General features: G+C 25.4%; 1 protein-coding gene across 1 annotated transcript in view; it reads left to right on the forward strand.

Annotated features, from left to right (window-relative positions):
- LOC129956969 (alkyldihydroxyacetonephosphate synthase, peroxisomal-like) overlaps positions 1 to 20,658 on the forward strand; it is a 30,243-nt gene extending 9,585 nt beyond the window's left edge. Inside the window, exons 4-19 of the mRNA XM_056069040.1 lie at positions 413 to 533; positions 627 to 701; positions 1,643 to 1,714; positions 5,016 to 5,095; positions 6,074 to 6,154; positions 7,554 to 7,733; positions 9,911 to 9,965; positions 10,075 to 10,202; positions 10,286 to 10,337; positions 11,499 to 11,638; positions 13,213 to 13,262; positions 14,293 to 14,362; positions 14,629 to 14,690; positions 16,533 to 16,722; positions 18,081 to 18,138; positions 19,010 to 20,658. Coding sequence (XP_055925015.1) covers positions 413 to 533; positions 627 to 701; positions 1,643 to 1,714; positions 5,016 to 5,095; positions 6,074 to 6,154; positions 7,554 to 7,733; positions 9,911 to 9,965; positions 10,075 to 10,202; positions 10,286 to 10,337; positions 11,499 to 11,638; positions 13,213 to 13,262; positions 14,293 to 14,362; positions 14,629 to 14,690; positions 16,533 to 16,722; positions 18,081 to 18,138; positions 19,010 to 19,149 — 1,554 coding nt within the window. The 3' untranslated portion in view covers positions 19,150 to 20,658. The remainder of the gene's footprint in view (positions 1 to 412; positions 534 to 626; positions 702 to 1,642; positions 1,715 to 5,015; positions 5,096 to 6,073; positions 6,155 to 7,553; positions 7,734 to 9,910; positions 9,966 to 10,074; positions 10,203 to 10,285; positions 10,338 to 11,498; positions 11,639 to 13,212; positions 13,263 to 14,292; positions 14,363 to 14,628; positions 14,691 to 16,532; positions 16,723 to 18,080; positions 18,139 to 19,009) is intronic.
- The last annotated feature ends 6,245 nt before the right edge of the window (positions 20,659 to 26,903 follow it).

Here is a 26,903-nt window from a genome sequence, read left to right on the forward strand (position 1 = left end):
GATAATGTTTAAAGTCATCCAAAAGTTTTATTGACTAACATATTTTATGAAATAAAATTTTCTTTTGACATATGTAATAGTCCAATTCTTACAAAACTTAAGTAGAAATGTAAAAATGATTCAACTCCGATTGAGATATCTGGTATTAAACAACTATTTTTTAGATGTTTGAAATTCTAAATACAAGTGCATCATAGAGGGCCGAAGCATATTTAGGCTTTGGAGCAATTATATTATATATTCTTTTCTTTGATTTTTTATCTAATCTTTATTACTGAGTAATTTGTTTTCATAATTGTGTTTTTTTTTATAAACAGATTGTATGGTTTTAGCATATAAAGACTATATGTTTCTTTAAAGTTATGGAAGTAGTGCTAAAAACTATTAATGTTAAAGTGTTTCTTTTTTAAAGGATGCAATAAAAGATGAAGATATACCGAAACCAATTTTAAATGAAATGTTTTTAGATGAATTTAAGGAACTTGGAATTGATTATACATTGGATCCTCAAGATCGACTCTTCCGAGCACATGGTAAGGTTTTAAGTATGTCATGAATGTTTTATCGTAGAAAAAATACATGTCTTGAAATTTATTTTTAAAAATATTCCTTATTGAATATTTCAGGTCATACTATGAGAGAAATATTCATTCTACGTTCTGGAAACTTTGAAAGAATTCCAGACATTGTGATTTGGCCCAGTAAGTGAAAATTTTTTGAATAATATATGCTTTCAAATGGTAGAAAATCTTCTCTTCCCTATATGTATGAACACACACACATCTGCTTTCTTAGCTTCCCTGTGCATTATATTATCCAAAGCAAAATTAAAATGATATGTACTTCCAAGGAAATTGATTGATTATTTTTTTCTTAATAGCTGTAATTTTTGTTTTTCAAATTTAAGATTTCTAAATATTTTTATTCTTGTGTATCAGCAATTTACTGTTTTTATACATGATGAATTTAAACTTTATATAAAGTTTTATAAAAAAAGACAGATAGATACATTCTTTTGATTGCTTTTATTATCCTTTTCATTTATTACATTCAAAGAAACAAATTTATTATGCTGAAAAATTAATCGCCTTTTTTTTTTTTTTTTTTTTTTGCTTAAATTGTTGTATAGGGTGGGTTTTTTTTTTTTTTTTTTTTTTTGTTACTATTTTTATTATATGCATCATTAGCGTCATTCATAATATCATTAATATTGAATTTCATGAATTAGAACAATGTTGTTGTGTCGAATCCCTTTTTCAGTTTCTTTTGTTTGTTTTGTCATTGTTGAAGATTATAAAAAGGGATGAAATTAATGGTTTTATTTACTTCAAAAATGAAAATACTACTTTTTTTTTTCTTGTATTATTTATTTGCTTAACATATTTTAACAAAATAAATTTTACCTGCAGGTTTGAATGAATATTGACATTCTAAATCTATCTATATAATTTGGGATGAATTCGCTTTATTTATTTAATTTTTTATGTGAAAAGGAGTTTATAACTTGTAATTAAAAAACCTTATGTTTAAAATTCTGTTTGCACTCAATATGAGTATATAATCACTTTCCACTCATATTTGAATCACAAATTCTGCTTAGTTCTGTATGTGAATATTGATTATTATAATTATTATCTTGTAGCTTGCCATGATAATGTCTTGCATATTGTCCAACTAGCTGTGAAACATAATGTTGTGATTATCCCTTATGGCGGTAAGTTTTTCTTACTCACAGTAAAGTATTAGCGTGAGAAGCTTTAAAGAAAGAATAATTGAAAAATCTTTGTTTAATACAAAATAGTGTAATATTATTTTTCTATGTTTAAAATGTTTTGATATGCATTTTAAGATGATTTAATTGTTTGCCAGTGTAGCATTTGCATCAACAAATAATGGCATAGTTTTTGCTGCATTTCATATAATCTTATGATTTTTTTTAAACTTTGATTAGCCATAATGTATTCAAATGCAATTTATCTTAAAAGGAAAAGTAAAAAGAAAATGTGTTCGGTTTCCACAATAGAACTGAAATTTGTGTTTACTGGAATGAATTATTAAAAATAAAATTTTGTTTTGATAATGCAGATCGAAGTCTTAGCAGTTTTGATCAAACAGTGTACCAGTTTTTGAATGCTTGTTTTGGTTAAGTGCATTTTATTCCTCCAATATTTCATTTCTATAGTCAAATTCAAAGCACTAGCTTTGCATCTTGAAAGTTTTAATTTCATTTTCTCATAAAAATTTATCAAGCACTAAATGACTCAACAGTTTATATTCTGAAATTCCTATTTAAACTGAAAATGTTTTAGAATTAGGTTGGGCCTTTCATGATCAATTTTGTGGTGAATATTTAAATTAACAAGCATAAAAGTTAATCATAGTACAAATACTTATGATAAAAAATGTTCTGTTTGTGCTATAGAAATATGTGTAATAATTAATTCTAAGTGATTTTGCAATTGCAGTGAATTTTCACAAAATGAGAATTTGTGACTTTTTATTATCATATAGTATGATAAATAATCACAATTAAGGTGATGCACAAGCTAAATTTAACATCTCCTAGAATAATAAGTGTTTTTGGTATATATTTGGAAGTTTTAAAAAAGTAGCATCTCACTAAGAATGTGCATAAGTATTTATTGAACATTTCACAAGCCAAATCAATTAACCGCTTTGAGATTTTTTAAAAATGTATTTTAGGGTTAAAATAATATACTCCAATTTATTTATTTTTTAATATTTATAATACATTTCATCAACAAACAAGGAAGATGAAAATGACATAATGGAAGAATTTTATTGACAATTAAATAAAATATTTATATTGGATCAATTTATTTAATTCCATATTCTTAGATAAATCCACTAACCCTCACTGCAGCATGTGTAAATATTTGTATGTGTATGTGTGCTGGCATTCACTTTTTAGATAAAAAAAAAATTTATTATCTGATTACTATAAGTAAGTGAAAGAAATTAATTGCTTACGGTCCAACTGCTGCAAAAATAAATATTTTTTATTAAATAATTATGTTAATTTTAGTTTTCAATTGAGTTTTGAAAAGGCGAAAGTTACACTGTTATATTAAGATGGATGTGATTAAAAATAAATATTCAGATGCTGAAAATAACAAAAATAAACTGTAGGTCTAATGATTCTACAAAACAACTCATAAAAAATTGTTTGAAGATTGAATTTGATGCAATTACTTTTTTCACCTTTCAACCCTTAGTCATATCAACACTGTAATTATAAAAATAGAAAAGCAATAATCCGAAAGATATGCTATTTTGTATTTCTTTAAATAAAAGCTTCATCTTTCATAATAATTCTACAATGATTATCTAAAAAGGCAAAGTATATTATTTTATCAATTTTCTTTTTTATGGAAGTCAATTTGGCACAATTATAGACATTTTTGAATTTGTATATAATTGATAATATACATCCCATATAACATGATTTTCTTTCATTTGGAGTGTGTTGTCTACTTTGACAATGCTTACTTCTTCTCAGCACTTTAATGTGTGTGTTTCATTAAAATTAATGGAAATGAAATTAAATGATTTTTCATTGTATCATTAATTAATTATATAGAGTTTATTTTCACTTCAAAATATAAATCTGCTGATAGAAAGTCTTTTATTGTTGTTTAAAAAAAGCAGTGTAAATATAAGGAAGTTCTAAAGCCATGAGAAGTTTAAGAAGCCATGTTCTAATAGAGCTTATGATTTTATTTTTGCATGCAATTACAGCAACTTGAAAGTTTTCCAAAGCAGAAAAAAGAAATGACAAAATCTTTCTTTTTCTATCTTGAATTAAATAAATTAATTACAATATTCAATGATAAATTAATGTTTTAGGAATAAATAAGTCTAATTGCTGTAAGAAGTCAAAACTTTCAGAATAAAGTGTTGTACAAACTTCGACAATTTATTTATTTAAAATAATAATTTCCATTTTGAATATAGATTATTTTATTGATATTTTAAAACTTTTAAAAAAATTATTTGGCTTAAATTGAATTGCAAAAACTTGTTTTAGTCTGACATAATTATACTGATCGAAAAAACTTTAAATTTAGACTTGTTTTTGTAAGGTTTTATATCTTAAAACCTTCACATGATTTTTTTTTTTTTTTTTTTTTTCAAAACTTAAGTTGTTTTACTTGTAACCTCATTTCAGCTGCCAAAATGTTCCACCACTCCCCAAAGTATATGTTTGCATAGAAAAACAAGGAAAGTATTTACATAAGTTAAAGGGCAGTGAAAAATGTATTAAATAGAAAGGAAGAAGTTTAATTAATTATATTTATTTTTTTTTAAATTTAATTATTACATAAAAAGATGGTTAATTTATATATATTTCTACTTGCTAATACTGAATCACAACCTAATTTATAAATGTTATCCATAATTTATGAAACCGTTTTATAAATTAATGCTTTTATTATACTTCTAAATAGTTTGGCAATTCTGTATAATGGCTTTTATTTTTTTGTTTGTTAGTGGTCATCCCAACAGACATTAAAAATTAAATACTTATTCAAAAATAATAATAATTAAAAGATTATTATTTAAGGTTTATTGCTTCATAATTATAATTATATTATTTGCACTCGTTTGTTTATCTTTAATAAATACATAATTGTATGCTTTTTTTGAGTTCCTTTTTCCAATCTTCCTTCTAATATGAATAAAGTAGAAAGTTTAAATTCTTTTCTGTCTGTCTGAAAATTGTCGGAAACTCACTTTGAACTTTTTCTTACTTAAAATATTAATTGCTCTATTAAAACTTATTTGCTGGAAAAATATTATGATTAGTTGATATTCTATGCTTTTTTCTTTTTTTTTTTTTGCATGCAAGTTAAAATAAATAACTTAATTCGATATTCTATTATTTATTACATAATTCATGTGTAATTAATAGGAAAGCAAAATATTGCTATATCCAAAATATGCCCTATTATACGCTGTAGGGTTAATTTGATTATTGAATTTTTTTTATATAGGTGGAACAAGTGTTTCATGTGCTGTAGAATGTCCCCCAAATGAAAGAAGAATGATTATTTCCTTAGATACATCACAAATGGTAACTGCATTTAATATTATGCCTTTAATTGAAGCTTATATTATTTATGCAATGCTACTTTTTGTTATTATTTCAATCTATGTAAGATTCATGGATGCCATAGAAAGTAATTAACTGAAAAACTTAAATATTGTGTTTCTGTAATAAAAAAAAAATCTTTCTTTTTCCTATTTTCACTTTATTTTATTTATTTTTTAGTATGACAGTGAATTTTTTTATTTTATACACACACACACACACACAAGGAAAAAAAAACTTTCTTTAGAGTAACTTAAACATATTCAATATATCAGATTATTTTACTAAACAATAAAATAGCCTGAAATTTTCTGTATAATAGCCTGTAAGTTTTCAAATCCAATATCTCAAAATTTAAAAATTATAACTATTCATTTTTGTGCTATAACATTGGTATACATGTATCCTAGCAGTATTTGATTTTCATGAAGTAAGTTTAATTGTATTTAGGCATTATAACTTACAGAAAGAAATAAGCATGCAAAATAATTAGAGGATGTTAATTAATATGACTTAATTTAATACTGAATGTTTGTATTCGTCATTCCATTAATAAATATTTTATTTTGGGGGATAATGAATTAAAAATTGTAAGAAAATTACTCTTCAGATGATATTATAATACAATAAGTATTTTTTTATTTTTTTTTAATAAAATGTATCAGTATGTAAGGAATTAGCATGTTTTCATTGTATCGTCATTTCACAATATTTTGTTTTCTCCAAATTCGTCTACTCTATATGTGTTCCTCTTATGAATTTGATTTTTAATTAAATTTTGATTATAAAAAAATCAGTATAAAACTCTTTCTTCTTTAAAACTTTTTTTAGTTTTTAAAGAAAATTATGAGGCATCCTACAGTTATAAGTCAATAAACAAATCGCCATATGAATATTTAGTATCATATATTTTCAAGTAATATGTATGTGATTATGATAGTATATTTTTTTATTTTACAGAATAAAATTTTGTGGGTGAATAAAGATAACAGTACTGCTCTTGTGGAAGCAGGAATTATTGGTCAAGATTTAGAGAGAGAGGTTGATACAATATATTTTATTTATGAAATGCATTTTTGAAATGTATATTATTTAACTTGATCCTTTTATTTCTTCATTTAGCCAGAGTTCTCCTTAAAACATTGCTACTATTACTTTAAAATCACTAGAAATATGTTTTATAATTATTTAGTATCTGTATATAAAAATATTTGATTTTGTATGATTTTGAAATGAGGAACATTTAGTGCTTGCTGAAGTACTATGTACTCGCATGTTAATTTGATTGTTTGTTTGCTGTTAGTTGATGAATGATTAAATAATTAACTAATAATGGGAGTTCATAATATAGTTTTATGTTATGTACTTAAGATAAGGACATCTACATGTTGCTTCTATTGGAAAGTTTTATTTGATGTTGTTTAATATAGTATTTCATCCTGCTGTATGATTTCTTTTATTCTCTGTTGCTTTCGTATTTATTTAACCTTCTGTTTCACTGTTCTTGCTGTGTTTTTCATCTGCCCCCTCTAAAAAATTGACTGTAAAACAAACGTGATTGCAAGCAAAAATGCTCCCATTGCAAACATTTGGCTAACTACTTGCTTTAAAAAATGTTAATTCATTTGCCAGTTTTTCCTTTAGAAGGTGCAATTGACATTCTATTCAGTTTTTAACTTTAGTAAATGTAGAATTAAGGCAGATTTTGGTATGGTTCGGAAAGTGAATTCTGTCATGAGTATGATAATCATTTGTTAATAAATATCTTATTGAAAATCGTGTATCATTGAAGTAACTAAAATGAGTGCCATCTAGATAAAAGCATTGATTTATGGTCCTTTTCATCATATATGGTTTTAATAATAGAAGCAATGTTCTTTTATATATCCGGCCCTTTTTGCTGTCCCATTTCCTCCATTTCCATTTATAAATTGTAGATATAGCCATGTTACTTCAATTTTCAGTATTAAAGGTAAACTATTATGAGTAAAAATGTTAATGTTTTTACCGGAAAATCTAAAGAAATTCTGAATATTATTTTGCAAGCTGTATTTTATATTTTAAGAATTTATATATATATATATTCAGTTTAAGCTACAACAATTGGTCTATCTGAAAATACAGTCAGATAATGCAAATATGATTTTTAAAAATGTAAATAGGAAAAATAATAAAATTGATCGAGATTTATCTTGCTTTCAACTAATTGAAATTGTAGCATTCCACTACAGTAGAATTGTAACTTTTAAAAATTATTCTTCAAGTTCTTTGAAATTTCTAACTCTTAACTGTATTTGGAGTTATTATAATTTAATTATGTGTAATAGCAAATTTTTGAGAAAAAAAAAACCTGATAAAATATGTAATTTTAGATGTGATTTATATATAAGTTTCATGCTTTCTAAAATTATAATTTTGAAATAAATTCTTCTTCATACAGTTGGCTAAATTTGGCTTCTGTACTGGTCATGAGCCAGATTCATGTGAGTTCAGTTCCTTGGGAGGCTGGGTTGCAACTCGAGCCTCTGGCATGAAAAAGAACATCTATGGAAATATTGAAGACATGGTTGTCCATATACGGATGGTTACTCCTCAGGGAGAAATACAAAAAAATTGTCAAGTAAGAACTATTACTTTAAATATAAGAACTTAAAAAGTTTTTTTTATATCTAATATAATTTTTTCTTAGTAATTAATAGCAATTTTTTTACCATTTAACTTTTAATTAAATTAGGTGCAAAAGAATGATAAATATTAGGATTAGCTGCCTGTGGCAACCAATTGGTTCACCAGAACCAGTGGCTGCTAAAACTTTCACCTAAACATTTTATGCAACTTGTTCTTAATGATTAGCTCTATGAAATATTTTTGAACTTGTAATTTTGATAGACTATGATTATTATTTTTTTTTTCATTCCATTTTAGAAGTCTTAAGCTTTTCCATTCATTGTGTTTTGCTTTTCATTACTTTTCTATTTATATCTTTATATATCTAATTAAATCACTGAAAACTGTGACTGTATTTAAAACTGAGTGCAATTTAAAATATTTTAACCATTGCTTGATTTTGAAGTTAAACTTTAATTGCATGCACAATGAAATAATTTTTTAATACAAATATTAAACAGAATTCTTTCTTGTCTTTCAACTATGGAGGAAGAAAAAGTCATCGAATGAAATATTAGATGAAAGAATGAAAAAGTTTGATGTCCATTCACAACAATGAAAATATTGCAAAAGATACTTAAAAATACTGTAAAAAATTATTTAAATTTAGGCTAAAGAATTTTATTGCTACTAAATTAGTATCATTAAAAAGATAATTTTTTGAATTTTAAAACTGTAAAAGTCAATTTTTTATAGAAATATTTTTAGAAGTTATTGTGAGAAAATTTCTGATTTTCCCCTAATTTTTTATTTAATTAAAATTTCAAAAAATTATTGAGGTGCACTTTTCTACATTCCAAAGTATATATGTGCCAAATTTGGTAGTTGTAGGTCAAACAATCTCGCTTGCAGAGTTTCAATACTCATACATACATTCTCTTTTATTAGTAGCAGAGATTTCACCTGGATCTACAATTTTTATAAATTAACAATGAAAATAAAATATTGCATTTTAAGAAAAAGAATTTGATACCGTTTTTTCAGGTTGTTTCCAAATTATGTTGTTACACATAAGTAATTTAATTTAATATTTACCCAAAAGTCATTTAATGAAATGGCAATAATCAAAAATGTCTCGGTTCATATTATAACCTCCAAACTATACTCCAGTTAGCGGTCAGTTGTTTTTAAAGAATCCTTCTAATTACTTTGATTTTCATGGCTTTTCTCAAATATTAATTTTCTTCTCAATATTTGAGTTAGTTTTTTTGTTCATCCTTGTGCAGTGATAATTGATCTGAGCTGGTTGGCCTAGATCTTAATCCATTTTCCTTCCTATTTGGATCACCTGAGCTTTCAAATTATTCTTGAAATTTCCTAAAGTTATGTCAAAATGAACTATCTACAGGGGCTTCTCAAAAAGTTATAAAATATTTCAACATTATTTTTTTTTTCTGGCTACTGAACCTGAGAACAAATTCAAAGATTCACATATAACAATGCATACATTTAAATTATCTTGAGTATACATATTTTTTATTCAGTGCAGCATTTTGCTACAGTTGAATTCACTTTAAAATGAAATAATATTTAATATTTCAAAACAAATTTGCTAAATTGAGTTATTATTCCATTTTACTTGGGGAAAAAGTTTTAATTATATTATTAAAATTTTTTTTTGTTAAATTTTTATTTGTAATTTAAAGAGGTTAAAGAAGCCTTTGTGCATAGAAAAGACAGGCAGTTAGATTTGGCATAAAATACAGCATTGATTGTTGTCTTGATAGAACTGGAATTTGAAGAATATTAGTTTATATTAAATGTTTTATTCATTACCTGAATTGTAATTGTTAAGAGAATAAAATATAAATTCAGCAATATCCAGAGGTGCCTTGTTCAGCAGCATCCTAAGTTAAAATGAAGACTTAACAAGTATTCTCTTTAATTACTGAAAAGTAAAATGATGAGAGATTTTATAAAAAGTTAAAGGGAAATTGTTTGAAAGAATTTGTGTTTTTCTTGTATTAAAGGACATTGCATTTTTATTTTGAATTATTTTAAATCATATATTGTTTTTTATTAGAGGATTTTCAATATTCTTTCATTATATTTTAATTTTTATTTATTATTGTCAGTATTATTGTTTATTATTTTCAGTGTACAAAATATTTTTGATTTTGTTTATTTTAGGTACCAAGAATATCTAGTGGACCAGACATTCACCAATTTATTCTTGGTTCTGAAGGTAATCTTTATATTCAGCATTGAATATAAATAATTATGAATAATTAATGTGAGATTATTCTTTTTTGATCAAATTTTCAAAAACTGCATAAATTTTTCCCCCCTACCAGGAACCCTTGGAGTTGTAACAGAAGTAATAATAAGAATCCGACCTATTCCTCCTTGTAGTAAATATGGATCCATTGTCTTCCCAGCATTTGAACCAGGTGTCAAATGCCTCAGAGAAGTTGTGCGACAGGTAATACTTTTTATTACCAAATAAGTTAAATTCAATCTTTCTTTATGGTTACTATAATCTGCAATGTTTAATCTATTTTTCAGCAATTAAAGCCTGCTTCCATGCGATTAATGGATAATCTGCAATTCACATTTGGTATGTAAGAATCTCTACTCACCGTTTTTATTATTATTGTTATTAATTTCACACATTGAGGTTAAGCAAAATTTTTCTTAAAATTAATTTAAATGCAGAACAGAAATGTACTTTTCTCAAGTTCCTTGATGAAACTGTTCTCTGCAAAAGGTTTTAAATGTTGAATTGCGAATTTTAACAAGATGTATTTTGCATGCACTGCTACTTCACTTGCTTGTGATACTTTATTATCATAAACTGTTATTTCTCTTTTCCCAACTTTCCAACTTCTTAAATTTCATTAATTCTTCTATTTCTCATATTTAAATATATTTTGTTCATAATGTTGTTTGATGCTATATAGCTTTGCCACACTAATAGTGTTTGCATATCAAACCGAGTATTTTATGTTTTATTTCACAGCAAAAAATTTCCGATTTTTCTTTTTTCTTAGAAATAATAATGCTTGTTATCATTTTTAAAAATGTAGTTTTGATGCCATTTGGTTTAAATAAAGACATGAAAATAAGATTGGTAGAAATGTGTACTCGGTACAGTTTTTTGAAATTTTATGTAGAATCTCAGTTATTTGAGAATCAAGCAAAATTTCGATGTTTTAATGGAAAATGCTGATGTGAAAATTTACACAAAATTATAAATTATTTATGAATTTCATTTCATAATGTTGATATGTTTTTGAAATATGGTTTATAGATAATTATATCTCTGGTGCATGTTACTTATGAATAAATGGAATAAACTTGAATATTATTGCAAATTCCATAATATAGTGATAACATCATTATGTGTCTCTTTATACAATTAAAATTCAGCTAGTATGTCTAGGTTTTTAAAATCATGCTAAAACATTACAATATTTGTACCCCTTTTGGGAAATCAATGACCTAATGAATCTCACCTTTATGAAACAAAGATTGTAGTTGTGAGTTTTAATTTTCTGAAGATTCATCATGTATGACTGATGTTTTGAAACGTGGATATTTGAAAATTAAATTTGTGGTTGAGATGTTGTATGTGTCATTTGGCTTCAGCTCATAGTTATAATGTGTGTTCTGAGTAACTTTTATGTATTTTGAAGTTTATAAATCAAATGAAATCATGCTACATCTAATAATATATATAATTTCCATAGAAAGAATAAACCATGTTATTTTACTCTAGGTCATGCCTTAAAACCTGAAGCATCATCTGTGATACAGTCTTTAATAGATCAAGTGAAAAAGTTTTATGTCACACAGATAAAAGGATATGATGTTCATAAAATGTGTGTTGTCACTCTTTTGATGGAGGGTACAAAGGAGGTTAGTAACCTAGCATTGTGATTTTTTTTAATATAAAATTTTTTCTGTTAAGGAAGGATTCAACAGCTTAGTCTTTTGATGCATAATTGTTGTCTTTCTAAATTAGTAATAGACATATAGCAATATTAAACATATACAGGCAATTTTAAAAGGCAAACATCGAGTTATTATTATTTATTTTTTTTCAGTTAGAACTTTATATATTTCATTTTTATTTATTCAGTTAAGAATTTATACATGTAGACCTCTATCAATTTTTGGATCAGCATATTTTTTTGTGAGTGGATGCTTTTCACAATCATTAAAGAAATTGCCTGAATTGTGGAAATTTGTTGTCTTGTTTGATATTAAAATAATGTCATAATATTGAATTTTAACAAAAAAAAAAAAAAAAAAAAAAAGAATCAGCCGCAGAAGTTTTAGAAAAACTTTATATTATTTGTTTGTTTTATGGTTTATATTTTAATATTACTAGTCATAAAAGGGAAATATATTGTAAGACATGCACGATTTCAGCATATAGTTTGATGAATGAAAAATATTTTATATGCAAGAATATATGAAATCCTCTTTTACTCTCTTTAGTAATAAATTATTGAATTTCATTATATTACAATATAATGAACCAGTATAACAAAAATATGCACAAATTTTAAGCTCAATTTTTAAAAATGTGTTCATAATTTATGCCAGTGTATGAGTATTATTTATAAAAAGTTCCCTCCCCACCCCCTATCTTTTCAAGTACTATTTCTAAAAATTGTAGTTTCAAACAAGCAAATATTTCTACTTCTATGTTGGGTATGTTTTATGCGAAACTAATACATTATCACTTTACAATTAGTGTTTTCAAATGATATGATATTCATTAATCATTGTTTACATATTTATATAATTGCATATTTGACAGTTTAATGAATATAATAGCATAAACTGTTTCACGTAAAATAAGCATATGAAATATTGCTCATACTTTTACTTTCCTTCAATTATTGCATTCTAAATATACTAGAATATTGGGTTTTCGTCCTCTCTCAAATCTGAAAATGGTGCAGTGAAACTTTTTATGAATTTTAAATAACTTTGTTCTGATTTTACTTTTTTTTACTGATGATTTAGAAATATATATATATATATATATATAAAGTGTATATTACACTTTTATTCTGTATTATTTGAAATTGTGTTGGGATTTTTATTTCTATTATAGTTTTTCAGATTAATGTCATAATTGCCCTAGATGCATAACTGAAAGCCAAAATTATTAACTTCAACATTATCATTTGTTGCAATTGTGTGTAGAATAAATAACAGCACATTCAACCAGAAATGCACATGGAGATAACTTTGTCACAGGGCTATTTTATGAAGTACTAGATATTTCATTAGATATTTTTATTACAAAAATTAGTATCGCAAGAATTTATTCATTAAATGATGCCACATGTTTTACATATAACATTATTCCAATTTTTCTAGTTAGTAAAATGTATATTTCTTGTAATGAAATATTATACATACAATTGAATATTGTTATCCTTTTGTCCTGATTTAAAAATTCTAATTTCTTTTAGGATGTTGAAAACTTGGAAAAGCGGATTTACAATATTGCATCAAAATATGGGTAATTATTTAGTTTTGGATATTTTATTCCATGTTTCTCAGTCTTTAATTTTTGTAATTATCTAAATTTTTTCACTCAATCTATTTTAAAGGAAAGACATTGTGAATATGTTGAGTAGAATAGTATATCATAATAGAATACAGAAACTAAATAATTACTTATTTTGTTTTAATATATGGTAAAAAATTTATTATTCTTTGCCTAACATTCAGTTTATAAAAAGCTTAATTTGCTTCTTAGTCATATGATTTGTTATTTAAATGCTTTAAATAAAACAGTGAATTTTTAATATAAATTAATGTTTTTTTGTTTTTTTTATGATTCAAAATAATGAAGCAGCTACAAAACATATAAATTGATCCATTCATTTTGTTTATTTGTTTAAAAAGAAAATATGTGTGCAATTTCATTAGGTTAATCTGTTTAAAAATATTCTTTAAAATAAGTTTTTTTTAAATCAATTATCTATCTTTTCTTTGTATGATTTATGAATTCATATTTTGAAATAAGGAATATCTGTGTCACAAATTACAAAATACAGAAATATTAAAATAAAGGTTTGTTTCTAAAATATTGACTTGACCTATCACACACACAAAGTCATTGAATATTTGTCACTGAAAGAAAAAAAAAAAAAAAAAAAAAAAAATGTTACTTACAATATCATTTTGAATGAGTGAAAATTGATAATTGTTAATTTCATTGAATCATTTTTATCTTCCCGCATTTAAAATTTTTAATTTCTAATAATCCATTCCATCATAAAGATTATGATCTCGCATTTTGCTGCTATCTTACTTTGTAGTCTTCAAACGACTAGAATTCCTATAATATTTTTATTCTGGCTTATTATTATTATTATTATTTACCTTTTCTACTATTATATTTAATTTCATCCATCATTCAGTTTCTTACAGTTTATATCAAAAGACTTTATTTAATACTCATCATCAAAATAGTAATTATTATCTAATATTTTTAATATGTTCATATAAAAATTTTCAAAAAAATATTTTTTTTTAATCATTAGTGGGATGGCAGCAGGTGAAGATAATGGCAAAAGAGGTTACATGCTTACATATGTCATAGCTTATATTAGGGTAAGTTTCATCTTATTTTCACCAGACATTTTTTTCATAAAATCCTTTACAAGTGTTTTTAATTTTGAACTGAACCTATTCCTTTTTTTTTTATGGTGTTTTAAATTATTTAATTTCCTTTAAATGTTTGAATTCATTTATTTGTTTGAAATGTTGATGATGAATTATTTGATTAGAATTTTATAGTAATACACATTCATTTTGAATATATTGCAGTTAGAACACTATTATATATGATTTTATATAATTTTTTATTTTGTTTGCAGGACTTAGGATTGGATTACGGAGTTGTATCAGAATCTTTTGAGACATCAGTACCATGGGACAGGTAAATTGTCTTTCAGCATCCTCTTTCTTTATTTTGTTTGTTTAGATGAAATTTAGCTTTAACTATTATTATTTTTGTATATGTCTGTTTTGAAATTGTGAACTATACAGTTTGTTATCTCAACTTTATTTATTAGAGAAGAAGTATTGCTTCGATTCTACCTCAAAATTAGAACTTACTGTTAAGTTATTATAAAATAATTCATATGTGAAATAAAAGGATTTATAAAAATATTTGAAGGGGTAATTAAATGTTTCCTGATACAATGATATAGAAAAGAAAGAGAGAGAAAGTAACTGGCAATTGTATTATCTGTTATTTTTGATATGTGTTGCATGCATTTTTACTTTTTTGCATACTATATATAAAGAAAGTATTAAAATTGTCAAAAAAAAAAAAAAAAGTCGAAATTGTGTTGCATTTCCACATTTTAGAATTTCCCCGACTTCAAAAAATACATTCTTTTGCCATTATGTCTGTTTGTCAGTGAATGTATTAAATCAAAAACATTTTGAACTAGAAGGATGAAATTTGATATATAGACTTTACACAAAATTTGTAGGTTTCGATGTCAAATGTTGAACAAAATCCATTCAGAGGAAGTCTACCTGGAGGGCTATTCAAGTGTAAATAAAAATAACTGCAAAATGTAAAGAGTTAGAAAGATAAAATTTGGTACATATGTTTAGCATCTAAAATATAGTTTTCTATATATTGAACAAAATCTGCCAAATTGTCTATTGGTTTGTACTTTCATATGCATGTAAATTCAATGATATAAATCAGTGGATTCTGTTTTTGTGATTATATTTGTAATTCTATGCCAAATTTTATTTTAATTGGTTGGAAAAATTGTTGCCAATCCAAAAATTCCAAATTGAACGCTTAATTTTTCTGTGCTTTTTTTACTACACCATCCCAGACATTACTCCCCCAAGATTACATACCAATAGGCCCTTTAATAACTATTGTTTGCCAGTCGCCTGTAGTAAATAATAAACAAATTCATTTATTAGAGTTTTAGGAAGGCCATTCCTGCTGGGTTCTTCATATGTAGTGTACTTCTGATAATGTGTAATTCTGTTTCTTAACTTTTTGCTTTTTTAAAAATTATTTTGTCAGTTTTTTTAATTATCTTTTTAAAGCACTGAAATATCTTAAATGTCTTTGATATAGAAGGGAATCAAAAGAGGATATACTTTTCCATTGCTATAAATAAAACTGTACAGAGTTACTGCTGTATTCTTAGAATTAATATCATTTAACAGTATGAGGAAAATAGTTTGATGTGCAGTTTGAACATTTAAATAATCCAAAATTAGATCCTACCATATTTAAAAAATATAATTGTGTTTAAATAAATTTTAACCCTTTCACTATTGGCTTAGCCCAATTAGCTGTGGAACTTCTATCCTAATGAGGAGAATTTCTGTTTCAAACGAGTGATGTAGAATATAAAATGAGGTATCACCAAGGTTGTCCCCATTTTACATCCTGCAACACTCATACAATCCAAAAACATTCAATTGTGTATTTTTGTCAGTCATTAATTCGGTAATTGGATTTTCACATTTGCTTTTATTTTACAGTATATACACTTTTTAATTTGCAGTGAACTAATTCAATTGAATTAAATTTTTTTGTTATATTGAATAACAATTTGATTTTTTTAGAAAAATGCATTCCATATTAGTGATTTAACGGTTTGCACATTTTTATCCCTCATTGTAGAAATATAAAAAATTAAAATTTTAAATCTGTTATTTTTTAATCAAATGAGTAGTATAATACAATTTGCTGACTTCATGGTATGATTATATTAATGAATATATATTGTTGCAGAGTAATTGACCTGTGTAGAAATGTGAAGGACCGTATACAGAGGGAGGTTCGCAATCATGGAATTCAGTTTCCGGCCTTTGCTTCCTGTCGTGTCACTCAGTCCTACGATGTTGGAGCCTGTGTGTATTTTTATTTTGCCTTTGGTTATTATGGCCTTTCAGATCCTGTTCATACTTATGAGAGCATCGAGGTAATTGCAACTTTATTTTCAGAGAGCATTCTTGTAGCAAAAAGATGAAGAAAACACTAAAGTTTATATTTATGCATAAATATCAGTGAATTCAGATAAATTTTCACTCAAGTATAAATTTTGAAACGTCAAATAACCTCAGATTAAATTTTTTCTTCTCATTAATAGATGTTTCCTTCATAAAAATTGTAAAAAAATCTGCGCACCTTTTTAAATTATTATTATTATTTTTTTTTATTTATTTTTTTTTTTAGATATAAAGTTTTGAAAGGCATAATTAGCTGTGTTTGGAGACCAGCTGGTCCACTAGGGTTAATATTTGCTTAAATGTTCTATTAAATATTTTATGTAACTTGGTCTCTTCATAGCTTCTTCTGCAAAATATTTTTAATCTTAGAATTTTGATAATCATATTACATATACTATTATATAAACTTTATTCTGTTTTGTTCATTATACTATATATCTGAAGTGATTAAATTTCAATTAGAATTGTGAAAAAAATCTTTATTAAAATCAAATATATTTTAAAAAAATGAATACAGAAAACAGAATCAATCATTCAGCATTAAAGGTTTATACTCATAATCTTCGATATGAGAAGGGTTATTCAGTAAAAAAAATTTCCAATTCAACATAAATTCATGCATTCGTTTTTCTTTCAAAGGGATTTAAATGTTATTAATGGTAATATATTATTTTCTTTCAGTCAATGAATGTGCTTTTGAAAAAAAAAAAAAGTCTTAATTTTATTCTGTTCTAAGGCATTCAGATTTAGTGAAATATTCTTGAAACTCTCAACTTTTAAATTTAAAAATACACACACACATTTCTATCATTTGCAACAGATCTAAATATGAAATATGAAGTTTTGAATAATATTATTGACCTCTGGAAAACTGAGCTTTGACTGGTGTATCTTCTTTAAAATAGAATGAAAAAAAAAATCTCCTAAGATAATAATATTCAAATTTTCATGATTTACTCAATTTTAGTCGCAGTATAATGCACCTTTCTTTTTATTTAAAATCTTAGTGTCTCAAGAATAATTTACTAAATACGATTCATGTTATTGAGGGTCAGTATGAAAATATAAAATTCTTTATTCATCAGAACATTTATTCACTCAAACTTCTTAAAATAATATTTTTTACTTCAATTTGACTATTTCACCTATTAGACGTATATGCTTAACGTTTGCATTAGATGTATTGTCTAATGTGTTTAGAGAGTAATTGTTGGGACCTAATTAGGATAGGCATCATACATATAAATATGGATCATGTTTACCAACTTTGCCATGATTTTCTTCTGCTACTTTTAGTTTATTATTATTAAATATCTTTTTGTCCTCGTAGGCTGCTGCCAGGGATGAAATAATAGCCAGTGGAGGAAGCATTTCACATCATCATGGAGGTAATGTTTCATATTTTATTTATTAAATTAATTATTGTGAAATTAATGTTATGAATTATTATCTAAATTTTTCTTTTTTGTATGATAAATGAGAACCATGTTTGAATAATAGTGTTATGTATTTTTATATTAAAAATAAAACAATCATAATTTAACATGGAAATCATAATATCTTGTTCTTCATAAAAGTAATTAGTGTATGATGTAAAACAAATTATAATGATATAAAAAGCATTAATTCCATTGTATAATTATTTATATTGATTGGTGGATTATGTATAATGGTGGATTATGTATGAAATACAACTGTTAGAAATGCATCAAATTCATATTCTTTGTTGTTTGTAAAAATATTTTGTTAACATGATTTGCAAGTTCTTTATTATTAAGCCTTTTAACCCCATATTTTTTAGTAATGATGTAGTAAAATATTTTTGGGATTAAAATTAATTATAGAAAATAAATTCATTTAGTTTATGAGATATAATTAATTTTATTAATTAATAAATAATTAACAAATTCTAATACTTAGAATCATTTTACTGAAACTATTAATAGTAACTATTCTAATCAGGGAAAGTAAAATAATTTACCTTTAGTTGAATTTGATGATAAATATACTGTTCGTGACTGCAAGAAAGGTTAATAATCAGTCTTATAATACATCATAAGTTATGGGTGATATTAAAATATTTTGTTCAATTTGAACTGAAAGAATATTAAAACTAAAAACCCTTCATCATTTATTTCTGTCTCTCTATATGTACAATTTAAGTATTTAATTTAATTTGTGTTAAGAAAGTTTTAATTGCATAAAATTATTTTTCTATTATCAGTTGGTTTGTTAATATTCGTATTCTTTCAATTTCAGTGGGAAAACTGAGAAAACGTTGGATGTCACAGACAGTGTCTGATGTTGGCATCAATATGATTCGAGCAGTAAAAGAAAAAATAGATCCACTTAATATATTTGCTAATGGAAATTTGTTCGAATCAAATAGCAAGTTGTGATTAAATCAAAAAAAAAAAAAAAACATTGTCATTTTGCTCAAAAATTTTGTTCTAAAAAATCTTATTTTTAGTCTTATTGATTTATGAGTTTAGTTGGTGCTTTTTATTTCCCCCTTTTTTACAAAGGCCAGTAGCAGTTTTTTTTTTTTTTTTTTTTTTTTTTTTTTTCACCCTTTCTGTTTAATGTTTTGTGATGTCTGACTATTTGTATGTAAATGTCAAATGTTAAAAAGAACCTAAATAATGGCATTTTTAAATAACAGACAGGGGATTTTCCTGAATGAAAATGTGACATTGCTGTGATTGATTGAGCTGTTGAAACTTTAAAATGAAGCATTTGCAATATTTGTTTAAAATTATTTTAAAGTAAATAGTTGATGAATAAATTTATATTTTTATTTCGATAAATGTTGTTTGAAACTTAATTTTTATAAGTTTGATTAAGTCTCTAGAATTGAATTAATATATCATTTCCTGCTAACTATCCATGTGTATCAAAATGTATGTATAACTTTAAAACAACAAATAACAATCTTTGCTATTGGTAAAAAATAATCATATTTTCTGTTCAATAGCTTTGAAGTTCACTTTACTGCAAGATGTTCAGATTAGTGCATCTGATTTGCACTCAGCCCTTTCTTCGAACTTATTAATTGACTTGATTTTAAAGATTAAAAGAAACTTGTATTTAGTAGTATTAAAAAAAAAATAATATTATCTTCAAATTATTCTGTCTTTATTTTAGTAATAATGATAATGCTTATTAAATATGATGGTAAGGGGGGTTTCCCCGTTGGAAAAAGAAAAAATTTGTAATATGTATTTTTTATAGTTGCTATGTTTTAATATATTTTTGGAATTAAAGTATGAATTATAAAAAATAGAAACTTTAAACACATTTTGAATTTATTTCTGATATTATGGCTAAATTACAATTTCTTTTAAACAAGCAGTATAATTAAAATCATATTCCTTTTTAAGTGAAATGTATCATTTTTTAAAATTTTATTTAAATAAGCTGATGTTTCAAAGAATGCATTGTAAAACAAGAAACATATAGTATAAGCAAATTGCATTTCATATCATATTCAGAGTCTTTTAGTGTGTCCCCTTTTAAGTAATTACTAGCTTTTGATGTTGCATTTTTGAAATAAATGAAAAAAATTGTTAATGCTTGTATTAAAAAAATGTTTGCTGTTTTGATCTTATGAAAAGTGCTATATTTTTTTCTGGTGTTTTACTTTCCAAAAATAATTCAAGAATTTATAAATGATTCTTTTTTTAAAATCACTTTAACATATTAGTACTGACTGAAAGGTGTTTTGTAACAAACATGTATATTTAGAGCATCACAATGTAATCTTATGCAATGCTCTTTTATATTAACTAGTCTTTTATTTTATTGTAGTTCTAATCTATTCTTTTTCTATGTTATTAACTAGTCTTTATGTTTCTGTTTAATTCTGAGCTAAATTATTCTCGCTTTAGAGTAGTCATTTTTTTTTTTTTTTTTTTTTTTCACATGCTGTTAAATGTTTGTGGATATTATTTTCATTGAATATAAATCTTCATTTTTGTGTAGAAAAAAAAGTTATTCACCTTTCTTATAAACTTTGTTTGTCCTTGTTCTTATTAACTTAGCTATCAGTATAGTGCTTTTTGTTTTCTTTGTTTGTTTGTTTTACCGTGTTTTGTCTATAGTACTTTCAGTGGAATATCCTTGAATCCTTACTTTTGAATACCTAATTTATTTGCTGTCACTAGATTTGCAGCAATAAAGTGAATACAGTCCTAATACTTCAAAGTATCTTCTTGGTCTAGTGTATAGGGTTTTAAAATTATTTTGGTGCAAAAAATGTTAAGAATTACAAAATCTCACTGAATATAAATTGTTTTCATTGAGTGTTTCAGGTCCATAAACATTTGTTTAAAGGCATTTTCTTTTAAAACTATTTAACTTTTTTTTTAAAATAAATTTCTTTTGTGTGTATTTTTGAATTTCAGTGTCACAGAAATATGTTTATGATAGAAATGGTTTGTGAGAGTCACCCACCTACCCTTAAAAGTAGTCATGATAAAAAAAAAAACACTAATCAATAAGCTGGAATTTCTCTTCATTTTAATCCTTTAGTAATAAATTCAGAGGTAAATTTTTAAAATAACATAATAAATGACAAACACTTATATGAATGTGTATCTTTTCAATAACAGTTTCACATTTAACAAATAATTGTGAAAATGTTCCAGCTACAGCATTTTTATTTTATTTCTACCCTCCTTTTATGACAGTTAATAAATCAGTTGACAACTTGTCTTAATTCTATTTTTACCCATTAAACAAAAAGTTCCAGAAACCTGGACTTGCTGCATATTTAATTTTCATGTATTTGGAATTTAATTGCATTTGTAGGGATGTTGCTGCATTTCAATAGATTATATTCCTGATAAATTTTAGCTTGTCTGATGTTGATCTGTCATTTGGAAATCTGTTGGTTGGCTGGTCAGATTTATTGCTGCTGTGGCATGAAAATAATGAGATGGGAAGTATCTTTTTCTGCCTTGTATTTTCTAAATATGTTGCAGCAATTTATTATTTTATTTATTATATCCTCGATTGGAAGAAATTTTCATTGAATTAAGACCCATATCCAGTTTATACTTGATGATTTTAATTCTAGTATTTATAGTTTTTGGATGAAGAATATATGATACTAGCATAAATTTTGAAAATATTAAGATTTTTGAACTGAAAAAAAAAATTAACTATAAAATTTAAATTCAATTTTTAACAAAAAAAGTAATTGTGTGCTGATTTTTATTCATTGTTTTATTTTTTAAAAAAACTATTACAACTACTGATTTCTCCAAGAAAATTTTTTGTCATTTTGATCTAAAACTGTTTGAAAATAGTCGTGAATCTATTTCCTTTCATGCTTTTTTTAAAAAATTAAAACCGTTTTTAGTTTAAATTTTTAACTAGTTTTTATAAGATATTATTTGATAGTTAGCCTTGGTTTGAATGTGATAAAAAAAGTTACAAGTAGGCTGCAGATATTTTTCTCATACAATAGATGAAATTTTAAGGATTTTTTCAATGTGAAGTTTTATTTATTTCTAATATCAAACTATGATTAATACATATTAACTGTAATGTTAAACTAAGATAATGATTTCATTTTAATCCCTTAATTATCTTGCTTTTTGACTAAGGAAGATAATTGTTTTCTATTTTAAATATTAATGATTAGGCAAATAGTAAATTAAATAAAGGAATCCACTGTTATAAATCAGTTAACTGGATGTGGATTTTCCTCTGTATTCATGAACATGTTTTATATTTTAAAATATATCATTCACTTTTATGCATTTCAGCCTATACACATTCTTTTTAAAAATTCGTAGCAATTTTATAATTAATCATGAATGTAATTCTCATAGAATTTGAAAAAAAAAAAAAAAATGCTTCTCTTTTACTTCATCTTATTAGAAATTCACACACACACACACACATAAAATTGAGCATTTAAAAATAAAGAAAATTTCTTATTACGAAGAATATATATATGTTACACTGAAAGACCAATATCTAACAAATGTTGAATGTTCACTAGATTAAAATGTCAATACTTATTGAGTAATATTGATATTCTGTATTTTTCAGTCTATAACCAAATACATATATATGAATTTAAGAAATTAAAATAAATAAAAGAAAAAATTGTTTTCTTATTAATTTGAGAGAGAGTAATTCTGGTAGGAACTAACCTGTTTAGTTATTTATTGTAAAAAAGAAAAAAAAAATAATTGCAATAAAAAAAGTGCACATAGGCTATTTTTATATTCAGAATTTCACATTCAATTTTGCTGTAATGATTGTATAATCCTTTCCAAGTATTTGCTAAAAATTAAAATTGGTTAGAGGAAAGAATGCCCAACCACTACATTCTCAAAGTTTGAATGCAAATGATAATAAATTTTTGCACTATTAGGATTGTTAAGGGATTTAGTAAAATGGTAGGCTTGTTATCTTTTTGTACATGATTTGTGTCCGAAAGATGCTGCATTGTTCCAAATTGAATTATTTCTTCCAAATGTTCATCTTAAAACTTTATATATATATTTGTTGTGTTCAAATGTGATTGTGCATAATGATTATTTATGTTTTGGTCCCTACTTGTTGCCGCAGTAAAGAACAAAAATATACTTTATATTTTGAGTGTTTATTAGTTTATTTCTAGCTACTTAATTAATTATTAATAATATTGGTTGTAATGGTTTGTAACTCAATGTATCCGCTTTTATATCTTATATGTTGATCGTTGCTAGCTTATTTTAAAAACAATGCAAGTTCCTTATTTTATGCTTCTGGAAATTTATAATTATAAAAAAGAATTAATGGAAGCTTGGGTTTTTATCCATCACAATGAACTTAAGGAAAATATTAAATAAGAAATATATTCTGAGGACTTTATCAAATTTTAAATGTATTTTCATTATATTGTTGCAGTTGATATTAAAATTATTACAATAATTTAGATGTTATGAAATATTCTTGTTTTTGAAAAAAGTATTTTGCATTTATATATACATATTATGTAAATGTTAAGCAATTACATTTTGCCACTGTCATTTATTTACGTTTTTAGTTTAAGGATTATGAGTGGTGCGATTTTCTTTTGGTGCTTTTATTAATTTTATGAATTGAATTAGAACATCTTTTCCTATATTATTTATTCTTTATTGATATGTCTGTTGTATCTATATAAAAACTTGAGCACTTGCTTTAAATATTCACATGTTGTATTTCTACCATAACTGTGTTCTGATAATTTTAGACTAGCATTTTGTCCATATGTTAAAACAAATGGGTTTTATTTCGGTGCTTATGTTATAATTTTATGCTTAGACAGACAAAACATTGAGTTACTATGTTTTATTGTATATTGGCTATCTTTTTCATGGACTTTTTCTAATAAATAAAATTTTGAATTTTGTTAGTTTGTGTATATGCATTCAACACTTGCTATTAAATATCAAAGATATAAGCAAAACATTTATGTCGATTGAAATTGGAATGAATAAAGTTTTGTATATATATACTGAAGTATTTAATTCTTTCAATCCCTTTCGACGTACAACATTATGGATCTTGGGCATGTCTATAAATGTTACGATTGCTCAGATTTTTATTTTCAGTTTGCAGTAATAAAAAAACCAAAAATTCATTTTGAAGGATTTTTTTTTTAAACAACTAATGCCAAAATTTGGCAAAGAGCTACAGTTTTAGCAACAAGATCATGTGCCAAATTTTATTTATTTAAGTCTTTACATTTTTGAGTTATCGCGTCTACATTGCATATGATAGTGCAGGCCAATAGAAGGTTAAATCTTAAACGATTTAGGTTCAAAATTTGATATCGATTGACACTTCAGATGTTAAATCTGTTGCTAAATTTTATTTATCTAGAACTATACATTTTATAGATATTTTATTTCATGTACTCGGACAAACAGATTTTCTCTTAATAGTTTCATCCAAAATATGATAAAAATCTACAAATTTGATGTAAAAACCGCATACCAAATTTCATCTTTCTAGCTTAAAAAGCGTTTTTAAGTTAACATATTCACAGACATAATTCTAAAATTTTGTTTTTCGGATTCAAGGTAAAAAATATGATTTTCATCAAAATTCTGAGGACGAATTTTTTGACAATTCTAATGTCTTCTATTTGTATACGAGAATTTTAAAAAACTCCAACGATTGGGCAATTAAAATTCAGCATGCGACCTTGATATTAAAAAAAATTGCTCTCTTCCCTATAATGGAAAGTTGAACATCAGAAAGCTCCCTCCTCAATTTGTGGAATTATACAGGTTGAGTCGGGAGAACCTTCAAATCAATTTCACTGTTAGGATTTCCAATTATAGTGGAATGAGAAAATTTTAGATATCGAACTACATTTGCAACTTGGTGCATATCCTGCTAGTAATATCCGATCTATGAACGAATCTGAAAACGGAATTAGAATAAACAATATTAATAATAATAATAGTAATAAACATACGTTATTAATTTGCGTCGCGATAAACAGCATACGATTTAAAAAAAGCGCTTGAAACTGCAGACGAAAATATAGCGATTTGAACTGGAAAAAGCGAAATTAAGAAATTTACTCAAATTATGCCTATTAGAATTTAAATTGAGTAAAAAAAATGTAATTTATGGGAAAATTATTCTTATTTGGCCCTTTGCCAAGGCAGGATTGGAAAGGAATTTGACATGCTAAGCACTAAAAAAGGAATATTTTTTAAAACGGGTCAAGAAAATCTTTTAACCCATCAGGATATCAGTTAATTGAAAATCAATTAAAACAAAGAATTTCCATTGTTTTTACTGTATTTAATTAAATAATTACTGATAAAAATGCTCGAAAATACATAATCACTCATAAAATGTTTCACTTCGTATCTCCTTCCCCCTTCACTACGCAAAAATGCTTACATCAACTACAAAAAAATCACGTGATCAATGTGGGCAATATATATATATATATATATATATATATATATATATATAGTGAATTTATGGTGAAATTAGTTGCTGTACACGCAGTTCCGCCTACCATTTAATTATTCAACAACATATACGATATTGTATAGTATTAAATTTATATATAGACATTTGTCAAATTTTGAGTCAGACCCTACGAGCAGTTGACCACCTGTCGGTCTGTACTTTGAGAATCATATAAAAGCAATAATTCAAAAAAGCAATGACTTAAATATATCAAATGTGGTATGGAATTTTTTTACTACAAGTATAGTTTTGTGTCATATTTTTGTTTCAATCGGTTGGGAAAAACTCGTCTAAAACATAAATACGATTTTTGGGTACTATTAACCACATGCCAGGAATTAAATCGCCAAGGATGACACGGTAGATTCAGTAAAAATGCTATATGTACGCCAAAGATTAATATTTCGTTACCATTGTACTCTAATGCTATGCAATGGTATACAATAGTTATTGCTGTTCTCTGGGTTGGTTGTTTCGGTTTTTTTGGCGCAAAAGCCATGTTTGGCCATGCTGCGCCAAGCAAATGGTAAGAAAAAAGGCCCACAATAAAACCACACACATTAAAAAATATATAAGCGAAAGGGATCAGTATGAAAATGCAGGAAATTAATGTGCAATTATTTTAATGATTTAAATAAAATACTGATGTGATGAAAGTGTTACAATGAAGCAAAGTAAAAGGTGAAGCATGAACAAAAATCAAAATTACTAAATACAAGAATAAAAGCCAATGGTTTTTAGAAACTTGAAAATATTTGGGTGGTGTGTTTCACCCACCAGGTCCTGTAATTTAACAGAAGACGAGTAAAAAATATTACGACGATGAACATTAAAATTGGGACATTCGGTTAAGATATGTTTAATACTAAAAGCAACATTACAAGTGGTACACATTGGCATCCTTTCACCGACGATGAGTATAGCGAGTATGTCCTATACAGAGGCCGGTCAATTTCACATCAACCTCCCGTATAGGTAAAACAGGCCAAAACCAAATTGTAGGTTTCATTGAATGTAGTTTGTTCTGGATCTGCAGATCCCATGATTTTTGCCAAGTTGTAAAGAGTTGATAAATAAATAACTTTTTGACGTCATAATATGGGAGGGCCAGAGACAGAGATGTTGATGCAGATTTAGCTGCAACATCAGCTTTTTCATTGCCCGAAATACCCAC

The sequence above is a fragment of the Argiope bruennichi genome, chromosome 11 (assembly GCF_947563725.1).
Source record: "Argiope bruennichi chromosome 11, qqArgBrue1.1, whole genome shotgun sequence".
Lineage (NCBI taxonomy): Eukaryota > Metazoa > Arthropoda > Arachnida > Araneae > Araneidae > Argiope > Argiope bruennichi.